Source organism: Schistocerca americana, chromosome 8 (genome assembly GCF_021461395.2).
Source record: "Schistocerca americana isolate TAMUIC-IGC-003095 chromosome 8, iqSchAmer2.1, whole genome shotgun sequence".
Taxonomy (NCBI): Eukaryota; Metazoa; Arthropoda; class Insecta; order Orthoptera; family Acrididae; genus Schistocerca; species Schistocerca americana.
Genome location: NC_060126.1, coordinates 47,923,845 through 47,939,103, shown reverse-complemented (window position 1 = coordinate 47,939,103; position 15,259 = coordinate 47,923,845). Strand labels below are relative to the sequence as shown.

General features: G+C 46.6%; 1 protein-coding gene across 1 annotated transcript in view; it reads right to left on the bottom strand.

Moving 5' to 3' along the window:
* Positions 1 to 4,330: 4,330 nt before the first annotated feature.
* Positions 4,331 to 15,259, bottom strand: part of LOC124545515 (formin-like protein 5) — a 32,295-nt gene continuing 21,366 nt past the window's right edge. Inside the window, exon 2 of the mRNA XM_047124461.1 lies at positions 4,331 to 4,625. Within this exon, the coding sequence (XP_046980417.1) occupies positions 4,331 to 4,625 (295 nt within the window). The remainder of the gene's footprint in view (positions 4,626 to 15,259) is intronic.

Genomic DNA, 15,259 nt, shown 5'->3' with positions numbered 1-15,259 from the left:
GCACAGATATAAAATTTACGTTCATCATTTCACATAATAAGATTAATTAAAGAAGAAGAACAATCATAAAGCCGGCCGGAGTGGCCGAACGGTTCTAGGCGCTACAGTTTGGAACCGCGCGACTGCTACGGTCACAGGTTCGAATCCTCCCTCGGGCAATGTGTGTGTGTGATGTCCTTAGGTTAGTTAGGTTTAAGTAGTTCTTAGGGGACTGATCACCTCAGAAGTTAAGTCCCATAGTGCTCAGAGCCATTTGAACCATTTGAACAATCATAAAGTTTCCGGGTTCGATTCCCGGCGGGGTGAGGGATTTTCTCTGCCTCGTGATGACTGGGTGTTGCGTGATGTCCTTAGCTTAGTTAGGTTTAAGTAGTTCTAAGTTCTAGGGGACTGATGACCTCAGATGTTAAGTCCCATAGTGCTCAGAGCCATTTGAACAATCATAAACACGCGAAGATAAATTCCTTCGTGAAACGAAGGTTATTTGAGCATTTCTATGCCGTTATGACGGGAGCTTTAGTTTCAGTTTTGAGGATATGTGTATAATAAAAATCCAGCAGCTTAGAAAATTTTCACCATGTAGCAATGAACAACGTCTCGCAGGTTATAGGAGCGGGCTACTTCACCAATCCGTTGTGAAAACCGCAAGTTAAACGAGGAGATCATCATGGCAGAGCTTTCGCTCCCTAATGAAAATCGAAATACAGATACTTGACAGACTTTTGTTCATAAAATACAGTGATGGCAGCGGAAAGTGTCGCACTGAGAAGCACCAGTTCCGTGTTTGTCGCATTTTGTGGGTGTTCATCAGGACAATCTATACCGTTTTCGTAGAGAATTCCTCTCGACCGTACGTCTCTAGGAGACGAACAGGTCTGAGTGTGGAGAATCGCTACTTCCTCTGCTTTTTCTGTGGGTCGTCTAGGATTCGTTGACATCGATCTGACTGCCGCCAGAGGGCACGAGAGATCCGTCACTGAACTCCACGTAGTGCCATTCAGTGTTCCAGTTGTCTCTGGCTCTACACTTATGTTACCTGTGCTATGGTGAAGGTTGTAAACGACGCATGGCAAATCGAGGAACCACCCAGTTTCCAGTAAAGTGTTTGCGACGGTTCGTGTTGGCACTCTGTCTATTAGTAAGTGCCAGCCGAACGGTGTAGTCCTTGCGAAAGGACCTATGTCCACTCTTCTCGCAAAGTTGTCCTGAGTTCATACCGTCGCACTGTAGCCAACTGTGTGAAAGGTCTGTCGGCATGATGCTTCCCATCCACTTAAAAAGTTCTAATAACGTTGAATACCCAGAGTGCTAATTATGTAGTCACACCGAACTTAATCTGTGTGGATGACTTCTCCCTGTACTGAAAATAAGCTCGTATAAGAATGAAATTTTAACCAACAGATTATTTGAGTGAGAACTTTCTTCCGAGACGTGGCGTCACTGTTCTAAAGGAACAGGAATGTAAAGCATCATGCCTTATTCCGCCGCGTTTGGTGGGTGAACAACCAGTAATACACCACTGGCCATTAAAATTGCTACACCAATAAGAAATGCAGACGATAAACGGGTATTCATTGGACAAATATATTATACTAGAACTGACATGTGATTACATTTTCACGCAATTTGGGTGCATGGATCATGAGAAACCTGTACCCAGAAAAACCACATCTGGCCGTAATAACGGCCTTGATAGGCCTCGCCATTGAGTCAAACAGAGCTTGGATGGCGTGTACAGGTACAGCTGCCCATGCAGCTTCAACATGATACCACAGTTCATCATGAGTAGTGACTGGCGCATAGAGACGAGCCAGTTGCTGGGCCACCATTGACCAGATGTTTCCAATTGGTGAGAGATCTGGAGAATGTGCTGGCCAGGGCAGCAGCCGAACATTTTCTGTATCCAGAAAGGCCCGTACAGGACCTGCAACATGCGGTCGTGCATTATCCTGCTGAAATATACGGTTTCGCAGGGATCGAATGAGGGGTAGAGCCATGGGTCGTAACACATCTGAAATGTAACGTCCACTGTTCAAAGTGCCGTCAATGCGAACAAGAGGTGACCGAGACGTGTAACCAATAATGGCACCCTATACCATCACGCCGGGTGATACGCCAGTATGGCGATGACGAATACACGCTTCCAATGTGCGTTCACCGCCATGTCGCCAAACACGGATGCGACCATCATGATGCTGTAAAGAGAACCTGGATTCTTCCAAAAAAAATGACGTTTTGCCATTCGTGCTCCCAGGTTCGTCGTTGAGTACACCATCGCAGGTGCTCCTGTCTGTGATGCAGCGTCAAGGGTAACCGCAGCCATTGTCTCCGAGCTGATAGTCCATGCTGCTGCAAACGTCGTCGAACTGTTTGTGCAGATGGTTCTTGTCTTGCAAACGGCCCCATCTGCTGACTCAGGGATCGAGACGTGGCTGCACGATCCGTTACAGCCATGCGGATAAGATGCCTGTCATCTCGACTGCTAGTGATACGATGCCGTTGGGATCCATCACGGCGTTCCGTATTACCCTGCTGGACTCACCGATGCCATATTCTGCTAACAATCATTATGCCGGCCGCGGTGGCCTAGCGGTTCTAGGCGCTCAGTCTGGAACCGCGCGACTGCTACGGTCGCAGGTTCGGATCCTGCCTCGGGCATGGATGTGTGTGATGTCCTTAGGTTAGTTACGTTTAAGTAGTTCTAAGTTCTAGGGGACTGATGGCCACAGATGTTAAGTCCAATAGTGCTCAGAGCCAACAATCATTATATCTCGAGCAACGCGAGAAGAAATGTCGCGATACGGTAAACCGCAATCGTGATAGGCTATAATCCGACCTTTATTAAAGTCGGAAACGTGATGGTACGCATTTCTCCTCCTTACACGAGGCATCAAAAAAGCGTTTCACAGGGCAACGCCGGTCAACTGCTGCTTGTGTATGAGAAATCGGTTGGAAACTTTCCTCATGTGAGCACGTTGTAGGTGTCGCCACCGGGACCAACCTTGCGTGAATGCTCTGAAAAGCCAATCATTTGGATACCACAGCATCTTCTTGCTGTCTGTTAAATTTCGCGTCTGTAGCACGTCATCTTTGTCGTGTAGCAATTTTAATCGCCAGTAGTGTACATAGCCTGAAGCGAAGAGTGAAAATTTGTATCAAGGTCAAGAAACGAATCCGAGTCTCCTGGATACGTTCGATGGTGAGGTGTTATTCCAGAACATGGGGAGCCTCAGCAATTCTGTTCGTGTGTAAACAGCAATTTAAACTAGACTGGGGCACCAGTAAGAGATTGGATCGAGGAGAGAGGCGTGCCATGGTAACCTGTCCAGTTGTGAAATGCTGAGCCAAAGTTGCTTAGTGGCTAACGCCCGTGGGTAGTAAGATGGAAAACCGGATTCGATTCCCAGTCATGGTAAAAAAATTCACTCGCCGCTTCAGTCTGTATACATAAAGCCTTTACACACTGTTTAATCTTGAGGGGCAGCTGGCACTCTTTCCATCACACAGTGCATACCTGCGAGTTTCTCAAAGTTTTGTGATAAGTTTCTAGTGCAGTCACTACCATGCAAATTGTTTGGGGCTGGGTTGTTTAGGGGAAGAGACCAAACAACGAGGTCATCGGCCTCATCGGATTAGGGAAGGATGGGGAAGGAAGTCGGTCGTGCCCTTTCATAGGAACCATCCCGGCATATGCTTGGAGCGATTTAGGGAAATCACGGAGAAAGTAAATCAGGATGGCCGGACGCGGGATCGAACCGTCGTTCTCCCGAATGCGAGTCCAGTGTGGTAACCACTGCGCCACCTCACTCGGTTCTGCGAATTGCCTGTAGCAGAATCTGTGTAAGTGGAGCCCTGACAGTTTGCAGTGGGCTGGCCGCGGCAGCTTACCAGGCGTACCAGCTACGTAATGCGATTTTGTAAACGCGTCTACGGCGATCCCTCAGTGTTGTCACAGCTCTGTAGACGGCTACAGTTTTCGCCTGCAGCCGTTAGCACTTGAGAATCGAAAGCTGCCAGCAACAATGCGAGCTCTCAGGGATCTCCTTTCGCCCTATGAACTGTAGTAGAGGAAGACGTGATTGCATCGCGGTCGTCTTTCGACGCAACTCACTAGAAGGAAAAACTAGGAGGACTATTTCTATTTAATGCCGCAGGCGCGGCGAACGGCTGCGAAAACCACCGACGGCACCTCGGCGAGTGTGCCGGCTTGCTGGAAGAGTCTGTCGCACGCGTGCTGTGCCGGAGTGCGCGGCGTGCGCCAGCCACCAGCCGCGATATAGCCAATTAATGAGGCAATCTAAATGCATGATCAGCGGCTATCAGTCATTAATCAGAGCCGCCCCGCGGTCGGCTGCGGCGAGGGTGGCGGCGGCCCCAGGACGGCAGGGAACGGGGGAGCCGAGGGCGGCGTGGGGCGCGCGAGGGCGGCGCGGCTCGGTGGAACACAACGGAACACACGGGCGTGGTGTGTAGGGTGGGGGGAAATGGGGGTGACCCCGCGCGTCTGCCGGCCGGCCGCGCGGAAAAGGCGCCGGGGCAGGCCTTCTGGCGGCTGCAGCGTGCCACATGTGCAGAGTTTCGTGAATGGAGGGCGTAATTTCAGAAATACGTTCCCCACACGTAGACTGCAGGAAACGTTTCAACACGTCGGCCAACTGCCTGCTGCTTCTGTCTCAGGTTCTTTGATCGACATTTGTTTGATGATTTTTCTGACGTTTCGCGAGCAAAAGTGATTGGCACAGTCAAAGCTTCACCTTCCATTGAATCCTGGAGTCGAGCTCGCGGCCACAGATTACACGTACCTGATGGCCTAATGTCTGAGGGCTTTTCTGAGGTTATTTCCAGTGCGGTTCTCCCCTTGCTACCTGCGATGGTCATTTGCTGCTGCACAAGACTCCAAGGACCATTCACCTGCAGGATTTCTTCTTTCTTGTTGAAGCTGTTTTCATGTTTCTGTATTTCTATAGTGTAATAGCATGACCGGAGCAGGTGACATGGGGTTGTAGGGTATGGCTGGGTAGAAGATGGTGGCTGTTTTTAGCAATCTTCCTCTTCATTCTTGGTTCTTCCAATACATTTTCCAGTAGCTCAGCCCCACCGCTGGTGTCGCGGTGGAGACATGTTGATGCACGCAGCCCGGGGAACGCGACGACATGCTCGGTCAGAGCCTGTGCAGGTGGTAGGAGGCTAGCAGCACGAGGCCCGGCCAGGCTCGCCTCCTGCAGACGCGGCGGCTCGTGACGACGCCGGGAGTCGCCGGTGCAGCAGCGGGCAATGCAATCCGCCAGCCGGTCCTCAGGGACAGCGTCACAGATGACGACGACTTAACAGTGACCGAACGCCCAGTCGGTTGAACCGCTGCCGACGCCCACCTCTGATGCCCTTAAATACTGCAGACCGCTGCTGAATCCGCCGATTATGCGGCAGCGTCTTTATTGGAATGTTCTCAATGAGTTGGCTAACGCAACCGCACCACACGCGGCCCTTGCCTGCGTAATTCTGCTAATGCTCTGTTCTGGCTGTTGATGGCTGCCGCACATGTACATACATACCGACGCTCGTTGCAAAACTGTGTCACCTGCATAACGCGCCGGCCAGCCTTCGTCCACCGTCTGCCGTGAGGCTGGTGCATCGCGCACTGAAACACACTAAATCACAATTTCGCACCATATTTCCTAAAAATAAACCCTTGTCCTCTACAATAACTCCTCCCTACAGCAAGAACTTCCTTGTCAGCGAATTTTACTATGTGGTAGGTCTCCCACAGCACGTGCTCCGCCATGGCCGATTTCTTCATCTGCCCGAACCTGCGATGCCGCTTGTGTTCAGTGATTCTGGTGTTAACTAATCGTCTTGTCATTTTAACACAGACTTTCCTGTATATTTTTTCCTTCGCTGACCTGAGATGCTCTTTGTCGGTTTAAAAATAGTCTTTGCTCCCCGGTCACGCAATATACGGCCGATTTTGTCCGTCATTCTGGCAGAAAGGCTGTATGTGACATTTGTTTTCCGATATGTCACTTTGTGGAGTATCTGATTCTGTGACACTTCTTGTGTAACTGGTGGAGTACCCAGTGCTCCTTGTGCTGGCGTAAGCTGGCGCCAGCACACCGATCAGCAAATATGAAGCATGAAGGTCGATTACTAAGCGCTGGATGAAGCATACTTATCATGATAGTGGCCAGAGACACACCTACAAGCAACACGCCGCCAACGCCCCCTCTTCAACATGTATTTAGGCCGCCGCAGTTGACCAGAGGGTCTCACACATTCACTCACTCACTTATCCAGTTGGGTGTTTGCCAGTTTACTCACAGAACAGGTTTCGTGCATCACAGACTACAACAGTACATAGAGACCAGATTAGTGAATATAGCGAGACTGTTACTAAACTGGCTTGTACCACAAACATTGACTCCATTCAAGTTAAGTAAATGTTCGAGTACATGTAAATAAAGAACAGTATTAATGCACGAGTGCATTTGTGTCGTAAAAAGAGGATACCGCTCACTCATAACAACATCCTCTCCCTTTCTTTCTTGCGATACAAGGCTCTACACCCCTCAGAACGCTTTTCAGGTGTTACATATCGCGCCTGAACTGCTGTGGCTCACATAATCGTCTTGCTAGCGTCACGATAGTATTAATCATACCTGTTCTGGGCTCAGATGGTGATTTGACAGTGATTCATCGACACACAAGTTGTTGCTGTAGAGAAGACCTATCACACCCACTTATTTAGAGAAATTACAGAAATGCACAAGCATGAGAACAGTTTCAATGAGAAAGAAGAAAGCCTCAATGTGGATGGTTCCTAGATTCCAGAGCTGCAGCGAACCACTGTTGCAGATGGTAAGGGAAGAACCACACCGAATTTGTCCACGGAGGAATCAGTAACATTCAAATCAGGTGATGGCCGAGAGGAAGCAACTGCTCTGTTTCCACCTATCCATCATACAAGAAAAGTTCAATCCAAATACAGGTGAGCCATATGGCTAAAGTGTGCAGGAGCACCATGATGCAAGACGTGTTCAAAGACCTGATGTATGGTGTCATCCACCAAGTTTGTGTCCTGACCACATACTGAGGGAGATGCGCACCTGCTGACAACATGGAATAATACTGCTCGTGGATTTTCGCATGCCCGTATACACTGAGGTGACAAAAGTAATGGGGTACCTCGTAATATCGTCTCAGACCTCCTTTTCCCAGTGTAGTGCAGCAATTCGACGTGGCATGGACTCGACAAGTCGTCAGAAGCCACTGCAGAAGTACTGAGCCATGCTGCCTTAATATCTGTCTATAATTGCGAAACTGTTGCCAGTGCAGAATCTTGTGCAGGAACTGGCCTCCTGACTATCATCCATAAAAGTTCGATGGGATTCATTTCGGGTGATGTGGATGGCCAAATCATTCGCTGGAATTGTCCACAATGTTCTTCCAACCAACTGCGAACAGTCGTTGTGTGGTGACATGGCGCATTGTCTTCCATAAAAATTCCATCGATGATTTGGCTGAAAATGGGCTTCAAGTAGCTATGATCAGTTTGACGAGAGGCCCCATGTAAACACAGCCCACACCATTATCCAGCCACCACCAACTTGCACTTTGCCTCGTTAACAACTTGGGTCCATTGCTTCATGGGGTCTGAGCCAATCACGTACCCTACCATCAGCTCTTGCAAACTCAAATCGGACCTCATCTGATTAGGTCACGATTTTCCAGTTGTCTAGGATCAACACATATAGTCAGAATACAAGAGTATTGGGACAAAGCAATTTCTGGCACACTGTGCATTTTTGCCAGATGTATCCAAGATGGCGGCTACTACATCATCCAAGATAGTGGTGTGTAGACTTGGCAACATCGCATGACATCATCCAAGATGGCGGCTGTGACATCATCCAAGATAGCAGTTTTTGGTGGGAAGTTTGAATTTTGGTGGGAAGAAGGTCAATTGGGCTACCTCCACTAACCTAAGCCCCATCCCTTCCCCTCGTCCAGAAAATAACGTAAAGTTCAAATACCAAAACGATAATGCATCACACCTCTACTAACCTAAGAAATTCGCAGGAAGATAGGCCACTTGGGCTACCCCCACTAACCTAAGTCATCCGACTGCCATCTCTTCCTAGGAACTGGCACCAAGTTTGAATTTTGGTGGTAAAGAAGGACCAATGCACATATGTCTACAAAGCTAAGAAAATGATTCGAAACAAATGACACTTGGACTACCTCCACTAACTTAAGTCACCTGACTGCTACCTCCTCCTAAGGATTCGTGGGAAAAGGACTCTACCAGCGCTGGACATAAGTCTCTATTTTGCATGCACCAGTCTTTATTTAAACAATTTCATGCAGCACAGCCATCCAGTGTGTTCACCACGAGGTCTGGACTCCAACTGACCTAGTACACAGTACTGCCACCAGAGGTTGCACACATCTGTGACATAGTCCAAGATGGTGGGTGGAAATTGCAGGAAACAGTCTGCTTGCCACAAGGTCTGGACTCAAATTGACCTAGTACACATTACTCCCACTAGAGTGCGCTGCCATTACATAATCCAAGATTATCGTTAGAAGTATGTGAAAGTCCCATAACCTCCACTGTACCTGCAGTCAGTTGCTGAGAGAGAGATGCTAAATAAAATAAATGTCATGTGACAATGGCCTCCTGTCAGGTAAACCATTCACCTGGTGCATTTTCGATTTGACACCACTTTGGTGACCTGTGCGTCAATGGGGATGAAATGAGGATGATTAGGACAACACAAAACCCAGTCCCTGAGCTGAGAAAATTTCTGACCCAGCTGGGAATAACTCAGGCCTGTAGATTTGACATGCTGTTGGACTAAACACTCAGCTACCAGGGACGGACTGCAATGCATCCCTCTCATGCGATTCTAATAGGGAATATGCCACGTGTGTAGCCCACGAGTTGCAAATGCTGATGTAATGGCCTCTAGCTCACATGAGCATACTGATGACACAGATCATCTTATAGCAATATGCTAGCAATTCTAACAGAACAATTTTTTTAATATTTAAGAACTGAATGTATCATTTGGAGATTCAATGATCAAATGAGAAGTTCAAGGTTTTCCCACTAGAAGCGCAGTCATCATTCATTCATGACATAGAACCCCCCACCTCTAGAATGCTGTGCTCCTGTTGGCTACTGCATCAGTGACATGATTCGACATCATAAAGCTGTATAAGCCAAGCCACAACTGAACTCGCCACCAGTCTGCTTCTGTACTTCTACGAGTTTCTCAGAGGTAAATCGTTGTACTTTCATCATCATCATGATTCCACGAGCATCACCAGCAACAGCAGCAGCAGCAAGCGCCGCTGAGGAGATGAAGATCAATTACCTGGTAAGTACTTTTTCGGTGTTCAAGTATTTGTTTGAGGCACATCCCACAGACTGTCATGTCCCTTAACGAATTCTGTGTCTGTGTTATGTGTTTTCTGTATATATCAAGTATCTGTTATGGCCACAGTACATAGACTGCTTTGACCTTTAACAAATTCTATACATGTGTTACGTGTTCATTTGTCAAATATCTGTTTGGGCCACAGTCCACAGACAGCTGTGCCCTATAACAGATTGTGTGTATGTATGTGTATGTGCATGTCACAGGGAGTTTCTTACACACTGGATATTATAGTCAGTCTTTTCCGTCTTTCTAGTATTCATCCCTCAGATGTTGGCTGAGCTAGCCCATCAACTAGAGGTCTAGAAGACTGGAGCACAGCACGAATGTAAGTACTTTTGTAAAACATAGTTCTTAGATAAGATAATTTCGTTAATGTATATTGTTGTCTAGACTGAGCTGTCTGAGACATATTCTATCCTTTTCTTCTAGATGATTCTATGGATAGGGAGGGAGTCGCCGAGGGTGACCTTTTTAGGTGAGGCAGAGGATATATGTGAGTGTGTGGGAGACCTCAGTGAGTGTAATGATGAGTTGCTCAAGCCATGGCTCTAAGTCTTGCGGCTCACTCTGAAGGTGGCTGAAAGTTACATAGCCGAAATATTAGAAGAAGAAGGAGATTTCTTGCGGCTGCACACCCGAAACTGAATGCAACAGTCTTTGCGCCACCAAAACCTGAGGATTCACATTATTATTATTATTCAAAGTTTTCACAGCTTCGTCCATGCCTAATGCTTCCTCGTGTTTGTTCGTTATACCATTATTCTGAAGTCCTTTACTATCAATAGGATGGTGGAGAGCACTACCGCTGGCCATAGGTAATCAATATTACTAGTACTACTACTACTACAACTAGGATGACGAGGCTGGTGAGCGTCAGCTGTAGGGAGGGTATGTGCCTTGGTACACACACACCTTTCGTTGATGGCGGAGTGAACAGTCTGAGGAGGTGGAGGCGGTGATTGTCAGTGGGAACAACTGGTCTGCAGCAATGGCTCCTGGGGTCTGATGTCCCATTACTGACTGGTAAGGTGGGAGACAGATGCCCATCTTCGTCTTCTTCTGCCAGCAGAGATGCCCATGTGTGCCAGAGGTGTTGTGGTGGTGTGGGGGCAGGTTCTGCTGCCGCCCTTCACGCAGCTGTGATCAGCGTTATACACGGCACAGCGTTTCTCTGTGGTGTGTGGGTAATTCCCGGCCCTGCAACCACCACTCTAGATACACAATGTACTTCGTGTGATATGCCTATAACATAAATAAAATAAATAATTTAATGGAATTAAAACAATAAATAATAAGACTAAATAATAGCAATTATATGCTGTAATGATAATGTTAAAAAGCATTCACCTTCTCCACTCTGGCTCCATGGCTTGAGGAACTCATCAGCACATTCAGTGAGGTCTCCCACGCACTCAGGTATATCCTATGCCTTATCTAAAAAAGCCATACGCTTGCATCATTTGGATTCTTCTTCTTCATTCACAGTGGCCGCCATCTCATGAATCCAATCTGAGATTTCAGCCCCGCCTTGCTCTGCTTGCATGACACCCTCGGCGACTCCCTCCCTATGCATAGAATCATCTAGAAGGAACAGAAAAGAATATGTCTCAGACAGCTCAGTCTAGGCATTTAGAAAACCAATATATATTACACGAAATTCTACATCTACATCTACAATTATACTCCGCAAGCCACCCAACGGTGTGTGGCGGAGGGCACTTTACGTGCCACTGTCATTACCTCCCTTTCCTGCTCCAGTCGCGTATGGTTCGCGGGAAGAACGACTGTCTGAAAGCCTCCGTGCGCGCTCTAATCTCTCTAATTTTACATTCGTGATCTCCTCGGGAGGTATAAGTAGGGGGAAGCAATATATTCGATACCTCATCCAGAAACGCACCCTCTCGAAACCTGGCGAGCAAGCTACACCGCGATGCAGAGCGCCTCTCTTGCAGAGTCTGCCACTTGAGTTTATTAAACATCTCCGTAACGCTATCACGGTTACCAAACAACATTGTGACTAAACGCGCCGCTCTTCTTTGGATCTTCTCTATCTCCTCCGTCAAACCGATCTGGTACGGATCCCACACTGATGAGCAATACTCAAGTATAGGTCGAACGAGTGTTTTGTAAGCCACCTCCTTTGTTGATGGACTACATTTTCCAAGCACTCTCCCAATGAATCTCAACCTGGTACCCGCCTTACCAACAATTAATTTTATATGATCATTCCACTTCAAATCGTTCCGCATGCATACTCCCAGATATTTTACAGAAGTAACTGCTACCAGTGTTTGTTCCGCTATCATATAATCATACAATAAAGGATCCATCTTTCTATGTATTCGCAATACATTACATTTGTCTATGTTAAGGGTCAGTTGCCACTCCCTGCACCAAGTGCCTATCCGCTGCAGATCTTCCTGCATTTCGCTACAATTTTCTAATGCTGCAACTTCTCTGTATACTACAGCATCATCCGCGAAAAGCCGCATGGAACTTCCGACACTATCTACTAGGTCAAATTATTTTATCTAAGAACTACATGTTACAAATTTACTTATATTCGCACTGTGCGCCAGCCCTCTCGACCTCTAGTTAATGGGATAGCTCAGCTAACATACGGTGGATGAATTCTAGAAAGACAGAAAAGACCGAGTGTAATATCCAGCATGGACAAAAATTTCTGTTGCATGCACATACACATACATACACACAATCTGTTATAGGGCGCAGCAGTCTGTGGACTGTGGCCCAAACAGATATTTCACAAACAAACACGTAACACAGACATAGAATGTGTTAAAGGGCGCAGCAGTCGGTGGAATGCGGCCGAAACAGATATTTGACGACCACAGAAAACACATAACAGAGACTCACAATCTATTAAAAGGCATAGCAGTCTGTGTAGATTGCAGTCCAAAACAGATATAACACAATCTATTAAAGGATGCAGAAGTCTGTGTACACCGTGGTCCAAAACAGATATAACACACACAATCCGTTAAAGTACGCAGCAGCCTGTGTAGACTGTGATCCAAAACAGATATACATACTGTCCTTTAAAGTGGACTGCAGTCTGTGTAAACTGCGATCTAAAACAGATATAACACTCACAACGCGTTAAAGGATGGAGCAGTCTGTGTAGACTGCGGTCCACAACAGATATAACACACACAATCCGTTAAAGGATGCAGCAGTCTGTGTAGACAGATATGACATACAGACATTGAACATACACACAATCCGTTAAAGGACACAGCTGTCTGTGGACTATGGTCAAAAACAGATATGACATATAGACATTGAACACACACACAGTCCGTTAAAGGGCGCAGTAGTCTATGGAATGTGTCCAAAACAGATATTTGATAAACACAGAAAACACATAACACAGACACAGATCCGTTAAAGGGCGCGGCATTGTGTGGGCTGTGGCTCAAACATATATTTGAACACCGAAAAAGTACTTACTAGGTAACTAATCTTCATCTCCTCGGCGGCGCTTGCCACTGCTGTTGCTGTCGCTGCTAGTGCTGTTGGTACGCTTCATGATGATGATGATGAAAGTACAATGATTGACTTCTGAGAAACTCGTAGAAGTACAGAAGCAGACTGAGGGCGAGTTCGGGTGTGGCTTGGCTTATATAGCTTCTATGACGTCGAATCATGTCACTGATGCAGTAGCCAATAGGATGGCAGCATTCTATGGGTGGGGGTGCTACGTCATGTATGAGTGATGACTGCGCTCCTAGTGGGAAAACCTCGAACTTCTCATTTGGTCATCGAATCTCCAAGTGATACATTAAATTATCAAATATCATTAAAATTGGACTGGAATTAAGTACTTAGGTAATTCATACGCTAGATGCGTGATGTGTCACATGTGTTCTGTTAGATTCTTACAAAGGAGAAGACAGCAACCAGCCGCTATTAATACTGCTATTTATTTAGATAAATAGCGCTGTTACCGGGTTCGAACTGTCAAGTTCACCATTTGACGGCTGTTCACATGATTTTCGAGATACATTTTATTTGATGTTGAGGATTGTCTTTGTTAGGTCTCTTCTGCATATTTTGAAATCGTGAACATTTCTCAGTACCTGGCGAGGTATGCCTAGTGCTATTTTGTCTAAAACTTATTTACCTAAACAAATACCAGTATTAATAGTGGCTGGTTTGGGTCTTCTTCTTTCTAAGAATTAACCTACATTAATTGTACAATGCCACTGCCTCACCATGTCTGTTCTGTTAGAAACGCTAGCATATTTCTAGAACACGATCTGTGGCATCAGTATGCACATGCTGGGGAGCGCTCTATAGTGACAGTATTCTGTACTAGGTCAGTTTAAGTCCAGACCTTGTGGCGAGCAGACTGTTTCCTGCAATTTCCACCCACCATCTTGGACTATGTCACCTCATGGTGAACACACTGTTTACCGCCATTTCCACCCCATCGTCTTGGATTATGTTACAGATGCGAGCAACCTCTGGTAGTGGTACTGTGTACTAGGTCAATTGGAGTCTGGACCTCGTGGTGAACATACTGGATGACTGTGCTGCATGAATTTGTTTAAATAAAGACTGGTGCATGAAAAATAAAGACTTATGCCCAGCACTGGTCGAGTTCTTTTCACACGAATCTTTAGGAGGAGGTGGCGGTCGGGTGACTTAGGTTAGTGGAGGTAGTCCAAGTGTCCTTTCTTTCGAACCATTTTCTTAGCTATTTAGAGATACGCAAATTGACCTTTATTTACCACCAAAATTCAAACTTTGCCCCAGTTTGTAGGAAGATGTGGCGGTCGGATGACTTAGGTTAGTGGGGGTAGCCCTCGCGACCTATCTTCCCACGATTTTCTTACGTTGGTAGAGATGTGATGCATTATCCTGTTGGTATTTGAACTTCCCACCATTTTCTGGGGGAGGGGAGGGGAGGGGTGTTAGCTTAGTGGACGTAGCCCAATTGACCTTCTTCCCACCAAAATTCAAATTTCCTGTCAAAAACTGCCATCTCGGGTGACGTTAAGCCTCCATCTTGAATGACATCATGCGCTGTTGCCAAGTCTACACGCCACTATCTTGGATGACATCATAGCTGCCATCTTGGATACATCTGGCAACAATGCAGAGTGTGCCAAAAGCTGCTTTGTCCCAATACTTACCAGGAGAGGCGCTGTAAGCATTTAGCAAAGTTACTCACATCAGTCGACTGCTGCCATAACCCATTAACACCATATTTTACCGCACTGTTCTATTGCATGTGTTTGTCGTTCATCTCATATTGATTTCTACGGTTATTTCACGCAATGTTGGTTGTCTGTTGACACAGACAGTTCTAAGCAGGCGCTACTGCTCTCAGTCGTGGTGCGAGATAGTGCATGAAATTTGGTATTATCAGCAAACTCTTGACACTCTGGATCTCGGAATATTGAATTCCCTAACGATTTCCGAAATGGAACGTCCCATTTGTCTTACTCCAACTACCATTCCGCGTTCAGAGTGTATTAATTTCCGCCGTTCCGTCATAATCACGTCGGACACCTTTTGACATGACTCACCTGAGTACATGTCACAGTTCCGACTATGAAATGCCCTTTCACAGCTTGTGTTCTCGCTACTCCCCCATTCTGTGTATGTGCAGATCGCTATCCCATTACTGCAGTCACCTCAGTGTATACGCTAGCTCTGATAGTTCGTAACGCCACCTACTGTGAAACGTTCTTGATCTGTGAATAATACTATGGTACGAAAGTTCGGATTTGTAGCAAGAACGACTGGCAGCAGATAATTCAAGTAGCATAATCTGTTGATGACAGGGCCTG